At 36.2% G+C, this 23,067-nt stretch overlaps 2 protein-coding genes across 7 annotated transcripts in view; both read left to right on the top strand.

Moving 5' to 3' along the window:
- The window catches only part of rapgef2a (Rap guanine nucleotide exchange factor 2a), a 33,334-nt gene extending 28,623 nt beyond the window's left edge, over nucleotides 1–4,711 (top strand). For all 6 annotated transcript variants that reach the window (XM_043236093.1, XM_043236102.1, XM_043236106.1 and 3 more), the window contains 6 exons: nucleotides 485–702; nucleotides 1,078–1,206; nucleotides 1,308–1,457; nucleotides 2,153–2,312; nucleotides 2,426–2,955; nucleotides 3,671–4,711. In XM_043236093.1, the coding sequence (XP_043092028.1) occupies nucleotides 485–702; nucleotides 1,078–1,206; nucleotides 1,308–1,457; nucleotides 2,153–2,312; nucleotides 2,426–2,955; nucleotides 3,671–3,696 (1,213 nt within the window). In that variant the 3' untranslated portion in view covers nucleotides 3,697–4,711. The remainder of the gene's footprint in view (nucleotides 1–484; nucleotides 703–1,077; nucleotides 1,207–1,307; nucleotides 1,458–2,152; nucleotides 2,313–2,425; nucleotides 2,956–3,670) is intronic.
- Nucleotides 4,712–6,300: 1,589 nt separating this feature from the next.
- klhl2 (kelch-like family member 2) lies at nucleotides 6,301–17,001 on the top strand. The gene is given in 21 exon segments (XM_043246632.1): nucleotides 6,301–6,656; nucleotides 6,955–7,080; nucleotides 8,275–8,381; nucleotides 8,707–8,828; nucleotides 10,494–10,656; nucleotides 10,796–10,905; nucleotides 12,518–12,634; nucleotides 12,725–12,874; nucleotides 14,244–14,257; nucleotides 14,259–14,359; nucleotides 14,903–15,100; nucleotides 15,564–15,637; nucleotides 15,640–15,667; nucleotides 16,139–16,179; nucleotides 16,181–16,204; nucleotides 16,206–16,269; nucleotides 16,375–16,416; nucleotides 16,419–16,499; nucleotides 16,502–16,513; nucleotides 16,628–16,771; nucleotides 16,967–17,001. Coding segments are annotated over 21 exon segments (1,764 nt in total). The 5' UTR covers nucleotides 6,301–6,639; the 3' UTR covers nucleotides 16,996–17,001.
- The last annotated feature ends 6,066 nt before the right edge of the window (nucleotides 17,002–23,067 follow it).

Here is a 23,067-nt window from a genome sequence, read left to right as displayed (position 1 = left end):
TATATTTAACTACATTTTTCTGAAAAACATGCATAATAAATATACACCGCACACATACTTGTATTATGTAAACAAACTTATTTTGGATGTGATTAATCATTCGACAGCGCTGCTGGAAATAAATTAAAACAAAAACCTCTCCCTGAAACCATTATTTTTTGATTAATCAAAATTATTCATTAGGCAGTGACAGTTTCCAGTACTGGTTAGTTAGTGCTAAATAAAAACACTGCTTTAGTTGAATGAGTGAACGAGAATGAGTACCTGATTCCTCATGCACATCCCTACTTTCTAGACATGAAAATATTTCATTAACCTGCAAATTTCTTAATTATTTTCTTTGTGCATGTTCAAAACGGCCATGTTAATTCCAAAGCAAAATTCTCTGGCTGATTGATCTTGTTGTCTTCTGCTGTTGATTCGACATGTTCAGTACTATTGACATTCTGCATTAACATTGTGTGTTTTGTTTTAATGCGTGTAGGTCTCTAAGTCAGGTGAGCAGCTCTTCTCTCTCTGACATTGGAACAATGGGTGGAAAAAGAAAAGGGAGGCGGAGCTCTTTTCTCAGTGCTAAGAAACTTTATGAGGTGGAGATGATGAGCAGACGTGTGCGGCAGTATCTGGACACGCAAACACACGAGAGTGACGAGGAGAAGCTACACGAACTGTCTTTACAGTGTGAGCCTGCCCACAGCTCAGGTGAGTAGCACACAGTTTTTAAAAACTATCACCTTTTGATTTTTGATTGTTTTGAATAAGATTAAAATGTCTATATATTTTTTATGTTGTGATTTTACTTTATTTCTTCCCTTCAGATAATTGTTTATTTATACTATATTTTATACTATATACTATATTTTTTCTTTTCTTTTTTTTCTTTTTCTTTTTTTTTATTTGTTTGGAAAGATAAGCTCTTATGTCTATATTTAGTTTATAATATAGTTTTTATTTTCTTTTTTTCCCCTCAGACTTTTACGTTCTCAACTTTAGTTGTAATTATTATTATGGTTATCTTAAACACCAAAATGTGCTAAATAGCGAAGTAAATAAATATATATGCACTTGTGATTTCAGCTCTGAAGAACTCTGGAGAAAGGAGACGGGTGGATGCATCTCCTGTCAGTCAAAGAAGCACCACTCCACAGCAGACTAATGGAAATCACGGTCGCAAGAAATCACTTGGCAAAGAGTTGCCACCATTCGGTAAGAGCTTACTCTTGTTTTACTCCTGGTGTCATTCGAGCACCCTCTGCTGGTGACTTGTGAGTCTTGTTTGTAGTAAGATGAGTGTTTTGTGTCTGTAGGTGCCCAGTCTCCTCAGTCTCTTCATAAGATTTTGTCTCTCTCTGAAGAGGGGCGGGACAGACAACGAAAGCTGCCTGAGGACAGCCAGTCAAATGCTTCATCCCTCCTCTCCTCTCCACGCACTTCACCTCACAGCACACCGAGAAAAGGTATACTGACGATGTGTATGGAATTGGTTTAAGAATATTCAAGTGCACTATAATTTGCAATGTTCTGTTCTACAACTTTTTTATATGTATAATAACTAGGTACTAAACCTGAATGTAACATTGAACCATTTTAAGTCAAAGTATTTCCCTTATGCTACCCAGTCATTTCTTAAGTGCAGTGTAGTTACACTGTAAGTGCACATGCTGCAACATAAAGTGACCTTACTGTTATAATAAGATTCAATTATGCATAATTACATGCAAGTAATCCTAAAACAAACCCTAATCCTAACCCTAACCATATAGAAAATATGTGCAGTTGATGTTTTTCTGATGACTGTTTTAATGTAATTATAGCATTATAGTAAAATAAAAACATATCTATTATGTTTATGTAAACTTGGCATTTAATAGTTAAATGTGATAAGTTATGGCTTTCAAAATTAAAAAGCAGTATAAGCTCATCAGAAATGCATGAAATTATTGGCAATTCTGTTGTTCAGTTGATTGGCTTGATTATTTTATTACATTAAATGTTGCATTATTTTACAAGCTATTGCGTATTTGAATGAATGGAATAGTTTTGTTTTTTTGTTTTTAATTGAAAACAAACGAACTGCAAATCAATTCAATTTTAACCCAGATTTACATTTCTAAAGAATAATGTATTATCTATTTGGTTATGTTTTTTTTAGGCCCACAGTTAGTGGTGAGTGAAGCATCAGATCAGCTGAGTTTGTTAAGCTCCTCCTCCTCTGATCTCATCATGGTTGATGACCACACGCACGTTCAAGCCCATACAATTACACACACACTCAGCACACGCAGAGCTGAACCCGACCAGATAAGCTTGGGGTAAGAGGCTTTATATACATGTATGCATAGATGTGCCTAAAAAGCTGGTATAGGATATCGATCAGTCGATACAGTTGGTCTAGTACCTGACTCTCTGTATTTCTTTCTTTCAGATCCTACTCCTTGACTCAGGATCAGTGTGACCGTGCATCGTTGGACGCAGCAGACAGTGGCCGTGGCAGCTGGACGTCCTGCTCCAGTGGGTCCCATGATAACATCCAGAGTATTCCACAGCGTGTGGGTTATTATGACAACCGCAGCTGGGAGATGCTGTCAGAAGGGATGGGACGTAGTCACATGAACACACCTACCGGTTACTGGGCCGATGAATTGGAAGGAGACACAGGAACGATAAAACGCAGAGGTGGAAAAGACGAAACCCCAAACATAAACAAAAACACTGCGGGTCGGAGGGAGGGGCGTTTTAGAGAGCCGCCGCCCACGCCGCCTGGTTATACTGCTCTGTCATTGGCTGAGGCAGACAGCCACAGTCATGCGCATGGCCGACGCCCACCAGACTACACGGCGGCTCTGCAGAGGTCCCGGTTCCTTAAAAGGTCATGTGAGCCTCCTCCACTTCACCCATCCAGTAGATTGCCAGCATACAACCACTGCCAGTCACCACGACGACCACAACCGGATGGTGAGTATTAGGAAAAAAAATCTGATTACATTGATACTTTTACTAGTATACGAACAGATTTCAGTACTAAAGCAAAACAAAAAAACTAATGCCATTCTTTCATACTAAAATAGTTTCAAGTTTTTCCACAAGTAATAAAAGTATGAAAAACAGTAAACTAGTTTCACCCAAATTTAATTTAATCCTTTTAATTAATAAAATTTAAACGCATCTTATTTTTTGGTATAAAGAGGATTTACTATTAAAATTAAATATTGTGTGATTATTTCTTAAAAAAATAAAGTTTTACACATTTTTTAAACAGTAGGGGTAGAAGTAGCCTATCAAATACATTATTTTAAATAATAGTAATATGTTTCTGGCACAATGTCTAAACTAAACTTTTATTTTGACGGGTTGCCGTCAATACATTTCTGTGTATATGAGATGACTCTGGTTGTGCTCAAATGAAACGCTAAAATGCATGTAAAGTGACTTGTGTATGTGTATCAAGCTCTTATATATATTTTTCAGTTTTTATGTACTTTATTTCTCCACCTCAGATAATTTCATTTTAAATAATGAAAATGTTTTTCATATTTGTTTACATTATATTCATATTTGTTTTTATAATATTTTCTATTTTGTATTTTTTATTTAAAAAAATATATTTTTTATTTGCTTTTAAATATTTAAAATTAAAGTCAAGCTCTAATTTTGTCTCTTTTCTTTACAGAAAACGAGCAAATATCTGCCGTTTAATCAGAGACTCTTCGCATCTTTTTCCCAAAGTTGGACGACATTATTGTGACAGTCGAGATGGATTCGTGGCTGTCTACTGACCTTCATGAGGAGATCGCTGTGAAAGAGGACAGTTTCAGATAAATTGTTGGCACTTTTAACATAAGTTCTGCAAAACAAAAACAAGAAAGACGTCACGCAGTCTCATTTTAACCGCACCCTAATGGGAGGTGTTGCACATGGCGTAAGATCAGTGTTAAAACTATAGAAACAGTATTATTTCATTAGATGTTTTAATATACAATGTTACTTTATTATGTCACGTGTTAAAGACACTGTATGTGCTTGTGAGAGGGAGCGCTGAAATCATTCACAGAGGAAGACGGTTCTCTTCGGACACTTGAAGACAGAAAAAAAAAAACTGAGCAGCTGCCTCTCACAAACCTCAACAGTCTCGGACATTTTCTCTGTGCTGATCATCAGTGTTTTTTTTTGTTACTCATGAGTATATGACCATTTTAACGTGCATTTTCTCATCTGATCACGTTCCCCCAAAACTTTCCAAATGTTTCTGTTTGAAAATATTTTATGTTTTGTATTTTTTATTTAATTTTATCTGTCAGTATCATTGTTTCCGACTATCCGAGTATATGGCACAAATCGTCTTGTTGCACAGATTTTCAGAAGCAAGAGGTTGTAGTCAAGAACATATAAATTATCGTTGTTACATAGATGGTAGGTGGTCATAATATGGTCAGTAAAATTGTTACAGCCGTATATTTTGCTTAGAATGTCATGAGTTTGTGATAGTTCAAATGTATCGCTTGTGTTTCTACCCAGCCAAATCTATAAGAATCACATGCATTTCTACGTCTTTTACAAAGACAACTGGCAAAGTCTGTAACTACTTTTGTATTTTTAATACAACTATTGTAAATATTGGTTATATTTTGTTAAAAATTTCAGAGACTTATTCTGTTTATTGGACAATTCAGCTACGAATGACTGAGGGAAAATAAACACTGTAGCAATGAAATCCGATGTCTCATCTTTAACTTTGTTACTTTTGATGCTTTAATGTTGGGTAGAAAGTATCTTAAAGTGCCCCTTTTACAGGTTTTTGAAAATGACCTTTTGTGCAGTGTGTGAAACGGCTCAAAGGGAGCGAAAACATCCTGCGACGTTTTAAATCGGAAAGTACACCGTGTGTAAAGTTAATGCGTCTCAGAAGAAAGAGTCGACCCTGAATGGTGAAACATTAGCATATTGCCCGCCTACTCATTGTGTGGCTGTTCTGGAAAAACTTGCCCTATGTGCACGCTATCCACCCTACCTGCCCTAAATTCTATTGACAATGACTTATTACGTAGATTTAGCACATTGGGACTCAGGCTTGATTTTCTTGTTGGTCTGAATGAAAATGCTAATTCATTCTTTGCCACTGGGTGCCGCTTTTGGAGCGTTAAAAGCTTTGGCAGTTGTTAAACAAATGAAGCAAAATAATAAATGCATATATTAAGAAAAAGACAAGTGTTTTTTGACCGTGCATACATTTCAAACTCTTGTTTGATGCTCCCAAAACCAAAATTTAAAGCTTTTCCTAACCCATAGGGCACTTTAAAGATGAAAAAGGCAGATCTTTTCCATTATTCTGACAAACAGGTAACTCCACCTAACACTCATTGGCAAAGATCTTTTCAGACTGACTAACAAATGTGGTCCATTTTTCTCTGCTTTTTTTATGGAGTATATGTTGTGCTATGTTGATGAAAAGTATTGTGCCTCAGGACACCTGTTTCAATCGCTTCCTGTCAGTTATTGGGGAAATTTTATGCCTGGTAATTGAAATATATAATTGTGAAATTGTGTAAATAGTTTACAATTGATGATTGGCTAAAATGTTTAATTTTGTGCAGTAATAATGAGAATTTGAAGAATTTATTTTTTTTGTTTGTTTTTGTAGTCATGATTTTAAGATATGCACCTATAAAGAAAATATTTAAAAAATAAATAAAAATAATACTTACTGAAGAAAATATTTGCGAAGTAAAAGTGCAAATCACTAACCATTTTTTTTTGTACAATTGTACCATATCATTAAAGTAAATAATTTTTAATGAATAACTGCTATTACAATATTATATAAGGGTCAATATTCTTTAAAGTACTCCTATGATGAGTTATGAAAGGATTATATTTTTGTTTTGGGAGTCCCAAACAACAGATTGACCAGCGTGCAAGATTAACAAAAAAAGTTGTAATGTTTCTATTTAGCTGTTCTTAGGGTCACAGAACCCGTAGTCTACAAAGCTATGAAGCACAACTGAATACTAATGAGAAATATTTCTTGAGGATTAAATCGGCATCGCAAGGATTTCTAAAATTTACAGGACTCACTAAACACTGTTTTAATGCCTAATATTTTTTTATTATTAAGTGTAGCTTGGCTGAACATACTAGCTTTCTTTCAAAGCCATTACACAAATCTTATCGACCCCGTGTATAATTAAAAACGATGTCCTCTTTAAGATACGCTTCGGTTCAAAACGGTTATTTGTTGTTTGAAGGATGACCACGCACCGCCGGGCTGTCACGAGGTCTTCCAGCAGGAGAGGGCGCTGTGGGGCCGCTCGTGTTTTTGTTTGTCGCCGAAGGAGCGTGTCAGTCTTTCCTTCACTCTTGTTTTTGTGTGTGAGCTGTGTCGTTTGAGTCTCTGGATGTGTCCTGTCCTCACCCACACAACGGACCTGTCTGCCGCTCGGTATCCGGTCGCGTCAGTCAAACCGACACCGACAGCGAGGCCGCGGTTCTCTTTTATATTCATCAGCGGAGCTGGACCCGCGCACCAGGACCCAGTCCAGCCCGGCTCGGCTCGGTTCGGTGGACGGGACACAGCGGGGATTTAAACGACAGAGCCCGACCAGAGATGGAGAAACGCAGACTGATGTGAACGGAACCAGCGCTATGGAGATACATCCACTGTAAGGGCTGTGTGTGTGTGTGTGTGTGTGTGTGTGTGTGTGTGTGTGTGTGTGTGTGTGTGTGTGTGTGTGTGTGTGTTCGCACTACTGTAATGTCAATATAGAGTAAATCTGTTCAGCCATGAGATCACATGACAGCTCTCAGTCTTTGTCCACACGCCTCCAACACTCTTTATGTCACATGTTTAGGAGCCGGTGTCAGGTTTGACAACTGCCATATGGTCACTTATGGTGTGTGATGATGATGATGATGATGATGATGATGAAGATGATGTACCACTGTGTGTGCTTGTTTCAGATGCACTAAGCTTTGTCATCATAAAGCTGTGGAGCTGAAGGATGATGTGTGTGAGAAACAGAGTGCGGTCACCATCAATCCACGTCACATGAGGAAGGCTTTCCGGATCATGAATGAGCTCCGCAGGTGTGTGTGTGTGTGTGTGTGTGTGTGTGTGTGTGTGAGATGCTGGGGGAAATCATGCAGTGCCTCTTTGTAACAGTAACTAAATATTGTTTTTTATATGTCTGTTCTTACATGGATATTTAACTTAAAAATGTGATTTGTTGGGAGAATGACAGCCTCACTCTGCTCGTATTCACTTTTATCGGGTTTTTAAAAAGGGTTTTTTTGAAAGTGACTGATGACTGAGGTTAGCTTTTCTGTTCAACACGCCATTTGATCGGCTAAAAAAGACATTTAAGTAAGTCTTTGCAGTTATTAAGACGTTAATGTAGAGTTTTAATAATACAGTTGCCACAGAAACTATTTCGATGTTTCAACCGTTTAAAATTGGATACAAGACCAAAATATCAAACACCACATGGCATTTATTTACAATGTACCTAACTTTTTATTTTTTAATGTTTTTATTATTATTATTATTTTTGCAATTTTAAATGAATACTTTTATTCAGCAAGGTTAAAAGTTGATCAAAAGTGACATAAGATTTATTTCAAATATTGAACAAATGTATTAGTTTCCACAAAAATATTAAGCCGTGCAATTGCCTTCAGTATTAATGATAACAAGAACTGTCTCTTCAGCAGCAAAACAGCACATTAGGCTCATTTCTGAAAGTCACACTGGAGTACGAGCTGCTAAAAATTAAACTTTGTGGTCACAGGAATAAATTACATTTATTTTTATGATTAATTAGTATGTTAAAATGGTAAACAGTCGTTTTAAATTGTGTTGCTATTGATCAATATTTCTTTCTTTTTTTTTTTTTAAATTGACCCCAAACTTTTCAAGCTAAATATTTCTGAAAAGTATTGTGTATGAAAACACGAGGCAAACCAGTGGAAAGTCCCATTATGGAAACTGACTGGCTGGTCATCCTGTCAGAGACACTGGAATGTAGTCATTTTCTAGGAATAAAGCCTCACACGCATACATGTCTTATGTTGGATGCATAATTTAAGAAAAATCACATTGACATTAAAATTGCTCAGAAAAAAAGAGGTTAGTTCTGTGGTCTTCCTGTATTTTCAGATGCTGCTATGTTTGTAGCGTGTAATGCAGTGTCATTTAGACATTTGGTCCAAATAGGCTTTTGTGGCCGTTACGTGTGTAGAATTGATCAGTTCACATGCGTGAAATCTTTTCCCTGTCTGCAGTCAAAGTGTGTTATGTGATGTCACCATCATTGCGGAGGATGTGGAGATAGCTGCTCATCGAGTCGTCTTAGCGGCGGGGTGTCCGTACTTCCACGCTATGTTTACAGGTGAGAACACACTCACACACACTCACAACAGTATATACGTGTGTGAGTGTGTATATGTGTGTGTGTGTGTGTGTGTGTGTGTGTGTGTGTGTGTGTGTGTGTATTTGTATGTTTTTAACTGTTTTTAACATTTCTTAGAAATCTTTTTTTTTTTTTTTTATTGTTCATTCCAATTGATCTCAATCAAACTACAGCTGGGTTATTTTGAATTAAAAAGGTTAAAAACAAAAATAAAATGGCTAACAATAAAAACATGATAACATAATAAACTACAGTTGTCTGTTTTTACATATTATTATTATTATGTGAATATATGTGATTGTAGGAGAGATGACTGAGAGTCGTCAGAGGAAGGTCCGAATCAAAGAGATTGACGGCTGGACTCTGGGAATGCTGATCGACTATGTTTACACTGCTGAGATCCAAGTAACAGAGGAGAATGTGCAGGTAACTGTGTGTGTGTGTGTGTGTGTGTGTGTGTGTGTGTGTGTGTGTGTGTGTGTGTGTGTGTGTGTGTGTGTGTGTGTGTGTGTGTTGCACACTGTAAAAATATGACCTTAAAACTCAGGTGACTGAATTTGTATTCTTTTTATGTTGTGTTCTTTGGTATTACTCTGAGAGGACAGAAAATCACATCCAGGATGCATGCGTGTGTGTGTGTTGTGTGGGTGGGTGTCAGTAGCTTATGTGTCTGTGTCTGCACAGTTGACTAGACGGAGAGCGTTAAAATGAGGCCGGATTTTTAAGGAAGTCAAATCCAAATTTTGCTGCAAAGCTTAGCAATAAGAATGACCCTAATGGTAAGCCTAACCTTCTAGGGCCGTCATTAATGCTGTCAGTTTAGTTTGTGTGCGCATTAAGGTGAAAAAGTGTAAATTGTGTCAGGGTTAAGGGACATAAATACAGGACACTATCTTGGATTAAAAAAACAGCCGGATGAAATGCAACTTGGCTTACTTTTGACGTGCAAAATTTAGTTGCGTGGGATCCTTAAAAAACATTGAGCCACAACCCAAAGACATTTATTTCACATGTCCAGTTAGGGGTGGGAGATATACACGATGAACCGGTAGACGTTTGAGCTATCGTCTGTATCGCGGTTACACGCTCGCATGACGCTGCTGTGCTATGTGGACACGAAAACTCAATGTCTGGACGTTTTTAAGCAATGCGGTTTAAAAACTAGCGATTTTAAGCTGTTTAAAGTAGTCCCATCATGATACGATTAATTGTGATTAATCGCATCCAAAAGTATTCTTGTGTGTGTATATAAATACGCACCCATGCAGTATATATTTTGAATATATTTGCTGTTATTTACATGCAAATATCCATATCATTCACATCACGTATAAATATATTTAATTATATAAACTTAATATATTTTTCAGAAATGCGTACATGCATAGACGTGTAGTTATGTATACATTATACATATACACAGTGCATATACTATAAACAAAAAGTTTTGTTTTGGATGTGGTTAATCGCGACTAATCGTTTGACAGCACTAGATGAAGCACTAGATACGCACACACTGTCTGAGACTGAACTCTGTCAGAAAGATGTGCGTACATAAAAAGTTATTTTACTGCTTTAACTGTTAAATGCACACTTGTGTGGCAAAATGCCCATCTTTGCAAGTATCCTCGTAAACACAGTAATTTAGGTCTAGGATTTTAAATGACAGCAAACAGCTGAGAAAGAAAACGCGTGTAACAGTATTTTGGATCAAGGCAGCTCTTACACTTACACTAGTCTGCTGTCTATCATCTATGTAAATCAAACCACAAAAGAGAAAATTTCTCACTGCTCCCGACTAAATCACTTTTGTAACTTTAATAGTAAGAAATATATGTTTAATTTACGATGAGTGACGAATATGAAGTGTTTTTATACGTTTCATTTATTTTCAGTACGTATGCAACCGTATAACTGTATATTTTGTTCTGTTGCTAGTAATTAATTTCTTATTCTATTTAGTCTCTGAAGGTTTAATTGTTTTAAATTTGGTTATTAATATAAGTTTTTTTTTTTGTGATATTGACACTGGAGATATGTATGTAGTAAGCAACTATTTAAGAGAGCCTAAAATAAAGTGTTTTTATTCAGGTGCTTTTGCCGGCCGCTGGTCTGCTGCAGTTACAGGAAGTTAAAAAGGCCTGCTGCGAGTTTCTCATAACTCAGCTTCACCCAACCAACTGCCTCGGTATCCGCGCCTTCGCTGATTTGCACGCCTGCACGGAGCTGCTCAACCTCGCCAACACGTACGCAGGTGTGTGTCCATCGATAAAAGAAAGAACTGAGAAATGCACGCGTGCACAGTAGTCATAACAGCTACGTTCCTTATTGGATGTGTCAGTAACTCTGTTTGACAGCCTCAATCTCTCTCCCACTCTCATCGACACTCACAGAGCAACACTTCTCAGAGGTCGTGCAGAGTGAAGAGTTTCTCAATCTGGGCATGGAGCAAGTGTGCAGTCTCATAGCGAGCGACAAACTCACCATTCCATCAGAAGAAAAGGTAGCGTCGCTTTTCATGAGAGGCTTGTATTGCTGTAACTATAGCAGCACACAGGTGATTTTATCATGCGGACATTTTTTCAGCTCTGTTGCCATGGTAACATACTGCCGGTACAATAATACTATGGGAATAGCTGTAGCTGCTGCTGAGTTTGTTGGTCGTCATAGAAACAGTTGGAAGTTGGAAGATGCAAGGCGTGGGCACCATGCTGTTTTTTTGCCATGGCAACACCAGCTTCTAAAGATATCATATTTTTGTGTTTATTAATTCATTTCAGTTCTACGTCTGGCTTGTTCCACCTGTTATTAACATCCATATCTGGTGTGCTATTTAAACCTGGTATCGACATGCATCTCAGAAACATCTCCTGTGATCATTTTTGTTCAGATTTTGAGAACGCGTTTAACTACATGCATCTCAATTTTGACAAAATACTTATTTCAGAACAAAAGAAGTGTATAATAAGAGATAATATCGTACAGAAGAGCCCTGCAAAATCTAATGACTATATTTCAAGGTCAGTAAGTCTCTTGATAAATTACCTTGTTATCACAAGACAAGATTAATTTAAGATTAATCAAGATTAGTTCATGTGATTCAACTCCTCAAAAGTGTTATGATCACAAACTACCGTAATCATTAAACTATTTAATAAAACAATAAAGCTAAATTAAAATAAAATACAAATATAATATTACACAACTTGCATTGTGGCAGCTTTGTTTGAAATAATACAATGAATTAGTAAATGTTTAAAAACAGAAATTAAAATGGCAAAATCCCTTAACTTGCATAAAAATCAAACTAAGCACTAAATAAAAAAAATCCTATAGTAATATGATGAAAATATGTTATTAAATTTTACTTAATTATAGTTGTTTCACATTACATATTTTATAATCATTATATTGTTATGGTAAAATCAACCAAACGTACAAAACGGATAAAAAAAAATTGTTTCCAAAGAAATTGTGAAATACTTTAAACAAGATTTTAAAAGTTATTTTTACTTTCTTTACTATCAGTTTATTGTCAGTAAAATGGAATGAGTGGGCGTGTGCTTTGATGTCCATCACATATTGGTGTTCACACTACACTACTACTAATGTGATGCAGTTACATGCATTTTTGACTTTCTATGTATGTTATGGCAGTTGTAGATATGTATAGATAAAAGGCCTTTTAGACGCTGTGTCTGTGGCTCACTATGCATAAGCCGTCTACCCTATCAGGATCTCCGTGAACACTCAAAAATAAGTTGCATCTACACTGCAGCTATAGTTATATGCATGTAATAAATATCTATATCTTGAGTAGACTTTAAAAAAATCGGTTTTGTTAAACTACACATACAAGACAAACAGAACATTTAAAGAGTATTTTAGTATTGGGTTAATAATGCATATTTAGTTTTTACAACCAGTTGCTGCACAATGTTTTTGCATCTTGAAACTCATAGATTTTTAATGTGAATTATGACTGTTCCAAGATGGCATACCTATACATTTCTGTGATTGCAGTTATCATATCTCAAAATGTTTTGTGAAATGTTTTACAGCTGTACTTCATGCTGGTGAATCGCAGGTATAACAGGTTTCCTGGGTGTTTATAGGTGTTTGAGGCGGTCATAGCTTGGGTCACGCATGACAAAGATGTGCGTCAGGAACACATGGCTCATCTGATGGAACATGTTCGCTTGCCTCTTCTTTCCAGAGAATACCTCGTACAGGTATGCATGCGTGATTGAGTAATGCATTAGTGAGCTTTGCTTTGATTTGCTTTGATTTTCTAATGGTAATTGAATTTTGTGTGTGTGTAGAGGGTGGAGGAGGAAACGTTAGTGAAGAACAGCAGCGCCTGTAAAGACTACCTAATTGAAGCCATGAAGTACCACCTGCTGCCGGCCGAGCAGCGCACCTTGATGAAGACCATCCGCACCAGAGTGAGAACACCCATCAGCTACCCAAAGGTTTGTCTGGACACTCTTAATTATTATTGGATTATTTTTTGACGTTTTCGTTAGCTGTGAAGCTGGATCTAAACTCATGTCATATATCTGAAGATCTTCGCTTAATGGCTGCAAATCTCAAGTCCATGCCAAGATGTGATTTGTGGACATTTTAGTCATAATGGTTTTTATTAAACCAAGCAAATGAAATTTTATATATATGTGTATATATATATGTATATATATATATGTATATATATATATGTATATATATATATATATATATATATATATATATATATATATATATATATATATATATATATATATATATATATATATATATATATATGTATATATATTTTTTTTATTTTATTTTATTTTATTTTATTTACCTCTTCAACAACAGTTTCTTTACTTTGAGGAATCAAGTTTTATAACCTAGTCTGGAAAACCTTGAAAAGCCATGTAAATGTTAATATGTTGAGGTTGATAATCAATGTTCTAATCTAAGGTTTTGATGCAGACTCTTTTCTTGGGTGTAGTATAGGTCACTTTAATTAAAATGAATATAAAAGAAGACTGAAATTATTAAAATAATAATAAAAATAAATTCTAAACATTAAGAATATTTTAATGGCATGTAATTACGGAGCTCCCCAAAAGGGCAAAAATATAGTAAACGCATGAATACAAAGAATTTTTTTAATAACTTGGAACGTTTTAAACAACATTAACAAAAAAATTAATTAGTTTGAGAAGCAGTGTCCTAGAGGGGTTTTATTGGTGTGTGTGTGTGTGTGTGTGTGTGTGTGTGTGTGTGTGTGTGTGTGTGTGTGTGTGTGTGCGCGTGCAAGGTGCAATTAACATGAAAACTGAAAAAAAACCTAATTTAAAATATATTACCTTTAAATAATATTAAAATTGCATAGCTCTGCAAAAAGTGCATACAGTTTATGAACTTTACATTAGATCTTAATATGTATATTGTTATTAATATATATTTTTATTTTTATTATATTAAAGTAAATAAATACTTTTTAAAAACAAATTCAAAACATTAAGAACATTTTAATAGCATGTAATTACACAGCTCCCAAAAGGGCAAAAATATTATAGTAAAAGCATGAATACAAAGATAATTTTTGTAATAACTTAGAACATGTTTTAAACCACTTTAACAAAAAATTTGAGAAGCAGCGTCTTAGAGGGTTTATTGGAGTCTGTGTGTTTGTGCACGCAAGGTGTAATTAACATGAAAACTTTATGAAATAATTTTTTTTAAAATATAATAGCATTAAATAATACTAAAATTGCATAGGTAAGTGCATACATATTTTTATTTTTATTATTATATTACAGTAAATAAATCCTTTTTCATGTGTTAAAGGTGATGGTGGTGGTGGGGACAGGCCCCTAAAGCCATCCGCAGTGTGGAGTGCTATGATTTTGAGGAGGAGAGATGGTTCCAAGTGGCAGAATTACCCTCCAGGCGATGTCGAGCAGGTGAGCTGCATGCTCGTGTCATTGACAAGGACTCACTAAACCCTGCTCTCACGTTCAGCAGCTCTGCATGTGAGAACCACTACTGAAATAGTGATGGATTTTTGTTATGTGCCTGCTCCTGAAAATATTCAGCTGTTTAATTTACGCTTGGTGAAGAAAATCAGATTTAGTGAAATTGCACGCTTAAATTCACCTTTATCATCAACACATCACAAAAGTGGCTCAAGTGGAATATGTACCCCAACAGACTTTTTTCCCATAACATAACATTTGGTGACAACATACACTAACAGGTAAAAGTTTATGGTCAAGTTAAGAGATTAGTTGGTCACACTTTCCAATAACATGCCATTAAAGGGTTGCTTCACCCCAACATAAATATTATATATAAAATAAATATTATAAATATGGCAAGTTGAGGTAAAAGTGAACTTTAAGTAAGTTCACCCCAAAACAGAAAGTTCTGTCATTAATTACTTACAATTGAAATATTAGATTTTTAATACTGGATGCTTGACTTTTTCTTTTTTTATGTATGTGTAGGTGTGGTGTACATGGGTGGTGTTGTGTATGCTGTTGGGGGTTTTAACGGGTCGTTACGAGTGAGGACGGTGGATGCATATGACCCCGTAAAAGACGAGTGGTGTTGCGTCAGTAGCATGCAGGACCGGAGGTCAACTCTAGGCTCCTCTGTCCTCAACGGCTTGCTTTATGCTGTTGGAGGGTTTGACGGCAGCACAGGTAATATGTTAATTGATTTTGCATAATCTTGCATAATGTTTATGTGGAAAAGTGCATAGCTGTTACACAACAATTCTCATTATTATGAGGATACTGATAAAAAATGTAATGTACTGTTTGCACAAGGAGCGTGCCTTGCAACTATGGAGGCATTTGTGAAAGACGTTGCGTAATATCATTGCACCTACTGCAGCCGTGGTACGGCAGTTCCTTGATTATTAAGGCAGAATGAGAGTATAGTTCCTAGCCATATCAGCCTAGAAAATGCAACTTTACACAATATAACTATAGAAGAGTCAAGTTTTAAATAGAAACATTTCTAACGATGCTAACGGTCTGATCAGATTCAATGATCTATGCTAAGCTGCGCTAAACGTGCAACCTCCAGAAAAAGAGATCGGCTGAATGGATTCGGAAACTTTTCAAAAAAAAAGTTTTGCTTCAAGATGATGTTGGTTTGCAGGTTTAGCTACTGTAGAGGCATACAACGCTAAGGCCAATGAGTGGTTCCACGTGAGTCCCATGAACACGCGACGACGAGCAGTGTTGGAGTTGGCGTTGTTGGAGGTTAGTGACTGCTAAGAAGCCAGTCGACTTCTGTCAATATATATATATATATATATATATATATATATATATATATATCCATATATATATACTGGCATGGCTGTTCTGCTTTTGTTTGGCATTTGATAGACTGATGAGTTCTGAAGTTTTAAAAAGAAGACTAAACGTATTGCAGTTTCCACAAAAATATTATATAGTGCAGCTCTTTTTAACATTGATAACACTGAGGTGTACATTTGTTAATATTTAAAACACAATTGTAATTAAAACATTTTAATATGGGATTGATGATGAAATATTACCCAATACTTTTTAGCATTCCAATTTTTTGCTTTTGGATGAAGTTATCTTATTCTTTTTTTTTGAAATGCATATTTCTGTATTTTACATTTTTGTGCAGTGCAATTTTTTTCAGACATTTTTGTCTTATTTCAGCTGATTTAAAACCTATTTTAAACTCTGTTTTTCCAGGGCTGCTTTATGCAGTCGGAGGCTATGATGGAGCAACCCGGCCAGTGTTTGAGTACAGTTGAGGCCTCACAACCCAAACACCAATGAATGGTCTTACACAGCAGAGATGGGAACCCGCTGTAGTGGTGCAGGTAACACACACACACACACACACACACACACACACACACACACAATACCTTCACATATGCTGGCAACATATGTCTGTGTAAACCACAAATGTTTGTGTTGGACAGGTGTCGGTGTGTTAAAGGGTCTCCTGTATGCAGTAGGAGGTCACACGCCCCTTATGTTAGAAAGAGCTGTGAGGTTTACGACCCTGCCACTAACACATGGAAACAGGTGGCTGATATGAATATGTGCCAAGAAACGCAGGTGAGATGCTCCAGATCTTGTCTGAGCAACGGTACAGTGTGTCACTCTGTTAGCTGACACACACATACACAAAATTCTAGCTGTGATGGTTCAGTCGTGATTTTTCTGTTTCAGGTGTGTGTGCGGTAAATAATCTGCTATATGTGATTGGTGGAGATGATGGCTCATGCAACCTGGCTTCAGTGGAGTTCTACAATCCAAACACTGATAAATGGACTCTGCTGCCCACCTGCATGAGCACAGGACGCAGCTACGCAGGTGAGAGAAAGAGGCTATATTTGGACCAAACCATTACTTTTTGTGGTATATATTTTCACAACCAAAAAAAGAGAGCATAGAGTGGAAAGAGCTCTATCTAGTGGTTGCATAGTGTACTGGGAATTTGTGCCACATATGACCTGCTGTTTCATTTTTATGATGTATCAGCCAAGCTAATATTTGGGCATTTTTCAGGTGTGACTGTCATTGATAAGCCTCTCTGAGCAGCTCAGAAGTTGTTGAACACTAGAGCTGAAGCTGACGTACAGCAGAGGATTGCGCTCACACTGGAAGCAATTTAACCAATGACTGAGGCTTCATCCTGATCTGCTTCACCATGGACATGGCCTGGAGAATACTGCTCTCTCTCTCTCTGTCTCTCTCTCTCTCTGTCTGTCTCTCTCTGTCTCTGCTCAGCTCTCTCTCTCTGTCTCTCTCTCTCTCTCTCTCTCTCTCTGTCTCTCTCCTCTCTCTCACACCCTCTCATCTCTCTGTGAACATACAAACATTCACAAACATTCACCTACTTCTTTTTTGTCTCTAGTACACACTCACACTACTGCATCTCTCTTTTCTTTCTGTTTCTCTTGTTTGAGAGTAGTCAACGATGACGTTTATTGCACTTTGAGGAGCACTGACGGAAGCAGAATCAAACACTCTGAGAAAAGACTGGTGCAAATGTTCGCCCAGCGCATCTGCGTATGTAATGTACAGCGCTCCTCGCGTTTGGAGCGAGGGGGGATGGCCAGCCATTTCTGCTGCTTGATCTTTGGATCTGAAGGCTGCGCCTTGCTGGTTTTTTGCTTATTTGAAGTTTGAGGGAAAATCGCCTAGTTTAGGACCAGCACTTTGTTGCCTCTTGAAAGTGGTTTATTGAAGTCACTGGACTCCATCTTCATTATGAAGACTGGATGATGATGAAGATGGCGATGATGTGAATTTCGCTTTATGGTTAGAGCTGAACCTTGGCTTGCCTATATGCGAGAAGGGACTCTGTTATGAAGACGTACAAACTTTTACATTTTGCAATTTGTTTGCCAAACGACATTTGAAGTCTTAAAGTTTGAACTGTCTGTTGCTTGTTTCTTTTTTTCTTTTTAATATTCTCTGGCTTTTTCTTGTGGTCCAGATTGTTGGAGAATTGCAATCTTTGATATTTGAAACGTTAACATGAATGCTTGGCATGCACGATACTGTGGACTGATGCTGGTTGCTTGGGTATTAAACCGCTTTTGCATGGTTCTAAATACTGATGTTTGTGTGCCATCTTTAAACTACTGCTGTACTCACTAAACAACGTGATGTGCTATCTGTACTAGCGGTATTGAACACTGAAGAGGTATAAAGGTACTAATTCTTATATAAATCTTTCTTTCTTTTCTCTCTTTCACTCTGTTTTTTGTTCTCCTCTTCTTTAATCTTTTTTCTGTCTTTGTTTTCTGTAATTTTAATGGCTTTCTCTATACTGCTCTTGCTGTTTAATATTTAACTCTCTTAAACTACAATCACCTATTAATGAGCCTATTAATGAATATATATATATATATATATATATATATATATATATATATATATATATATATATATATATATATATATATAAAACAGTGTATTATTGTCAGTCAAGAGGAATGTCGTGTTCTTGAAGTTTCATAACTTGTTTTATATCATTAATAATAAACATGCTTTAGTAAATACCACCTGATGTTAAGATTTTGTGTGTGTGTGTGTGTGTGTGTTCGCATGAAGCACAATACAATATAATTTCAGCTACTGTGTATTTTCAGTGTGACAGTAATGTGCAAAGTATATGTGAACTTTTTTTTTTTACTTTTTACTTAAGCTTGATAAATTATGCATGTATTTGGTACTAAATAATGCAGGAGGAAATGAAAACGAGAGAAGATCTTTTGAATACACCACTTTTAACACTCCAGAAAAGTAAATGATGGTTTACTAAGGTTAAAATAAATTATGAAAAAATTATGCAAATACAAACAGAAAGTAAACAACAAATAAACAGGCATAAGATGAATTAGATTAAAACAAATCAATAAAAATTAGACTACAGTAAATGGGTGGATTTAAGAAAAAGCATAAATAAAATGAGGTTAAAATGTGTAATATATGAATAAAATACAGTACTATAGAAGTACACTAATGAACAGAAAAATATTACAGTAACAGACTAGTATATTAAATAGTTGACTGATTTTTCACATTTGGAAAAAAACATAAAAACAAAAGAATTCATAATAGAATAAAAAAAAACAAACAATAACAATAAAAATACAGTACTTTGTGATTGTTTTATTTTATAACCACTACATATGATGCAATTAATACACACACACACACACACACACACACACACACATATATATATACTTTTTAGATTTTTAGAATGGGTTTGGGGTGTTTGGGGGTCCGTACTATGATCAAGAATGAAACCCCTGCTTGAAGGCGCAGTCAGCGCAGGTTAATAGATTATGAAAGACAGGCGCGTCTCTGATTGGCTGGTGCTGCGGAAACTGAGGTCTCACTATCGTCAGTTCATTCCCTCAGCCAATCAGTCCCTGGCCTCTGCCCGCATACGTCAACCTCCTTCTTGCCACAGCCAATGAGCGACGGGCCCGTGCCCGCACGCGTCGTCTGCTCTTGTCCGCGCCATCGGTCATATGTAAAGCTCCTGTGACATTAAAAGCCACCGTAGAGCTGGCGCAGGTAGAAGAAGAGCTCACAGGTGAGTCTACAAGCCGTTCCTGCAGAAATACAGACTCTACACTACGATATTTGCTGTAAATATGATTTTAGAAAGGTTAGATTGAGAAATAACTACGCTGCTTGTCTTTATTTAGTTAGAGTAATGTAAACACGCGAGAAAGCAATGCATGTGTTGTTTGAGAAATTATTTCAATATATATTTGCGTCTGACAGATAAATAAAATGTCTGTAGATCATGCTCTGATTGTTATTTAATAGACTGGCTACAATGCGCATTTTAATAATACGACTAAAATAATCAATCGCAGTTTTTCTGTGATGTTAAGCATTTGTTTATCTGGTTTAAATAAGAGTGGATGTTGCAATAAACTAGTCAACTTTTTCATCGGCATAAAAGGCAACTTAACGAACACTTACAGTTCAGTAAGTGGATAATATGGAGGCATCAAGAATAATCAATATTTAGCATTTTATGAATCTTAGTTAATGCCACTTTTGTGCATGACTTAAGATTGGAAAGACTCATGAACCTGTCGAGCTTTAACTCATGTTCATATAACAATCATTCTGATAGGATGCAGTTCCATATCAACTACCTGTCCTTCAGGCAAGTGATAACTGAGTCTCACTAATCTTCATGTCATTTTGTGAGTACAGTTACTCATCCGGAGAGTCCCACTGACTCAAGCCATGGAGGTGAACGCGGCTGGCAGCCAACATCCTGTCTTCAGCGTAGATTCAGCGTGGAATTTGTGATTCATTTCTTCCAGAAAATCCGCTGCAGGAACCTCGCGCACGCTAGTGGGAAACCACATGCTGCAGAGCTACAGCAGCCCAGATCGCCACCTGGGCTCCTCATCGTCCACTAACTGATCTATTTCCTCTTCTGTCTGCCTGATTTATCTTTCAGTTCCTCTCCTTCATGCAGAAGTATAAGATCCAACCAGTATGTGGAAATTAAAGCATTTCATTTGAACTATTTTAATTGGAATATTCATATATTTTGATGTTAAAAATAGAAAATGAAAATGAACTCCCACGCATGTTTTTCAACGCTGTTGCAGGATAAACTAGAGACGTTGGAGAAACAGTGGAAGTGCTTAAGATGCTGCTGTTTAATCACTTTTGCATCCAGTCACCGCCATCTATGGACGACATTTACTCGAGTTCTTCAGCATTCCTACACTGGGACTCCATGCCCTCACAGAGAACACCTCTAGATTTATTTGAAGTGATCATGATAAAAATCACAATAGGGTTTAAGTTATAGTCAGGAGCCCTGAGCTTGTACTGTGTTTACAAATCTTGTTTTTATTATTTTAAACATTTTTTCTCACCATCTCAGGCCCTTTTATATTGGCCTCCAGTGTTTTGCTGTGCAGTGATTGAAGACACGTGGTATCATTTCCTCCACGAGCCCTGCATCATCGCAGAGAATCTACAAATACATTCATAAAGTCCATCATGACTTCACTGTGTTACTCTGCAGTCTGTATGATAGCCATGACTTGAAGAGACATTTCTTGTGACTTTTAAACCATTACATTAGTTTTATATTGGTATATGTAAATGTGTATAACAATATATTGTGTTTGTATATATCATAATACAAAAATGCTAAGCAACATTGATTGTGGATAGTGACACACGTATTGGCAGAGTTCACTCAAAAATTAACATGCTATTTAAGCTTTTTATTTACGTATAAACAGTGAACAATGTACATACAAAGAGAATCTAAATATACAGACACATAACACAGAAGCTCGGTGGCATTTGAGTTTTCATGTTTATTCATTATTATGAATAAATTGAAATAAAATGTTTGTAGTCCTGACATATGTAAAGCATGTATCTAATCATACTCCTATTTTAGCTAAGTAATAAATCTTTCTATTCTGGTGTCACCTTGCTGTACTTAACTGACTATAAAATGTCTTAGAAGTAATCATTATTTAGTAATTTTATTAAATTTGATCAAATTCTTTCTTAATGATAGATGATTCGCTTTCGTATTTTAGGCTCCATTTGGCATGCAGGCAGAATATGCCCAATTCCGCTGAGACTCTCTGATTCTGGGGCTGGATTCTTTAATAATCATGGTCTGCAATCATATGGTTTTTGCTCTGGGTTTGGGTCATTTTCCGCTTCTTTGAAACCATCATTACAGGTGAGCTCAGTAATAATACACTGCAGAATTACAAATAAAGTTCTTCACATGGACTCTTGAGCTTTTTTACTCTGGCTACATTTGAAGTCTAAGCTTAGTGATTAGATCATAATAGTTAACTGATAATAATAATCCTATGGATTTCTAACTATACGGTTTGCAATTGTGGTCGCTGAATAAACATAAGCAACTCTCAATGTGACAATACAAAGCATTGTTCCTTGTTTTAAAAAATAAATAAAGCGTAACTCAATGAGTAAACAAGTTTGGAGTTGAAAATGACAAAAATCCAATTAAAATTTCAACTTGAAAATGACTAATTAACAGTAGTCATGATTACAATTTTGAGATTTATTGATCAAACCTGGATTAAAAATTCTATACTGCTTAGTCCATCAAAACTTGATTTAAAAAAATGCAGAATAAAGAAAATGTTGACCAAATATAAAATCTATTAAAAAAATTATTGGACAGAGTAAGATATCTATAAAATAGCTGGTTAAAATGAACACTGGTGCTATGCTCATACATATGTTCTCTGTCATGTTTATAACAACCTATTACAACACTAGGAGGGCACTAGTATTGAAAATGTATTTATTTTATAAACCTGAGCAACAATTAAACTACATCACCAGAAGTATCTGAGCACAAATAAGTTTGACTACAATATTAATTCTCTGAATAATATAACAAAATATTAAATGGACTATTAAATGACTTTATAGTATTAGTTTCATCTTTGGTCCTCTCTTTAGCGGTTACGACATTCCTCTGAACCCTACATCTGATTCCATTCTACGCTGGAGCTCAAGCTTCCATGACTTCACCATGAATTTTGGGTAGGGCAACTATGGATCTACTTTCACCTGGTGGGACAAACTCTTCAACACCATTCCCAATTTCTACAAAGCATTACTCATTTCATAAAAGCCAAAGAGCGACATCGGATTGAGGAAGATCACCGCCACCCAGAGCGATCTCCATCTCTTGTTGGATTCTTGTGTGGGCTCCATGCACTGATGCTTTTTTTGCATCGCCCTGCTGCACACCGACTGTAAAGTATTTAAAATCAGACTACCGATTTAAATGAATGCCAGCTTACAGCAACGTGCCTTTGAAAAGAGAAAAAACACACCGCTGTTATTATTAGACCACTGGTACTCAAAGGACTGTCGGACTTCAGCCTGTGTTCTCAATTATTATAAATATCTTATCTGTTTCAAGTAATAATGACATTATTGTCAAAAAGCACTTTTACTTTCTACATAAACAAAGATGGAATGTTATAAATGGTTATTTTGTGCCTGCTTTTTCTTTTTTCTTTTGCTTTGTTGTCTACCTGATTTTTGCTCAGTTTCTGTAAAGATTGTAACTTCCATTGGTACCACCTATAGCACAG

The sequence above is a fragment of the Puntigrus tetrazona genome, chromosome 1 (assembly GCF_018831695.1).
Source record: "Puntigrus tetrazona isolate hp1 chromosome 1, ASM1883169v1, whole genome shotgun sequence".
NCBI classification, from domain to species: domain Eukaryota; kingdom Metazoa; phylum Chordata; class Actinopteri; order Cypriniformes; family Cyprinidae; genus Puntigrus; species Puntigrus tetrazona.
Note: the sequence above shows the minus strand (reverse complement) of the source record. Positions and strands in the feature narration are given on the sequence as shown.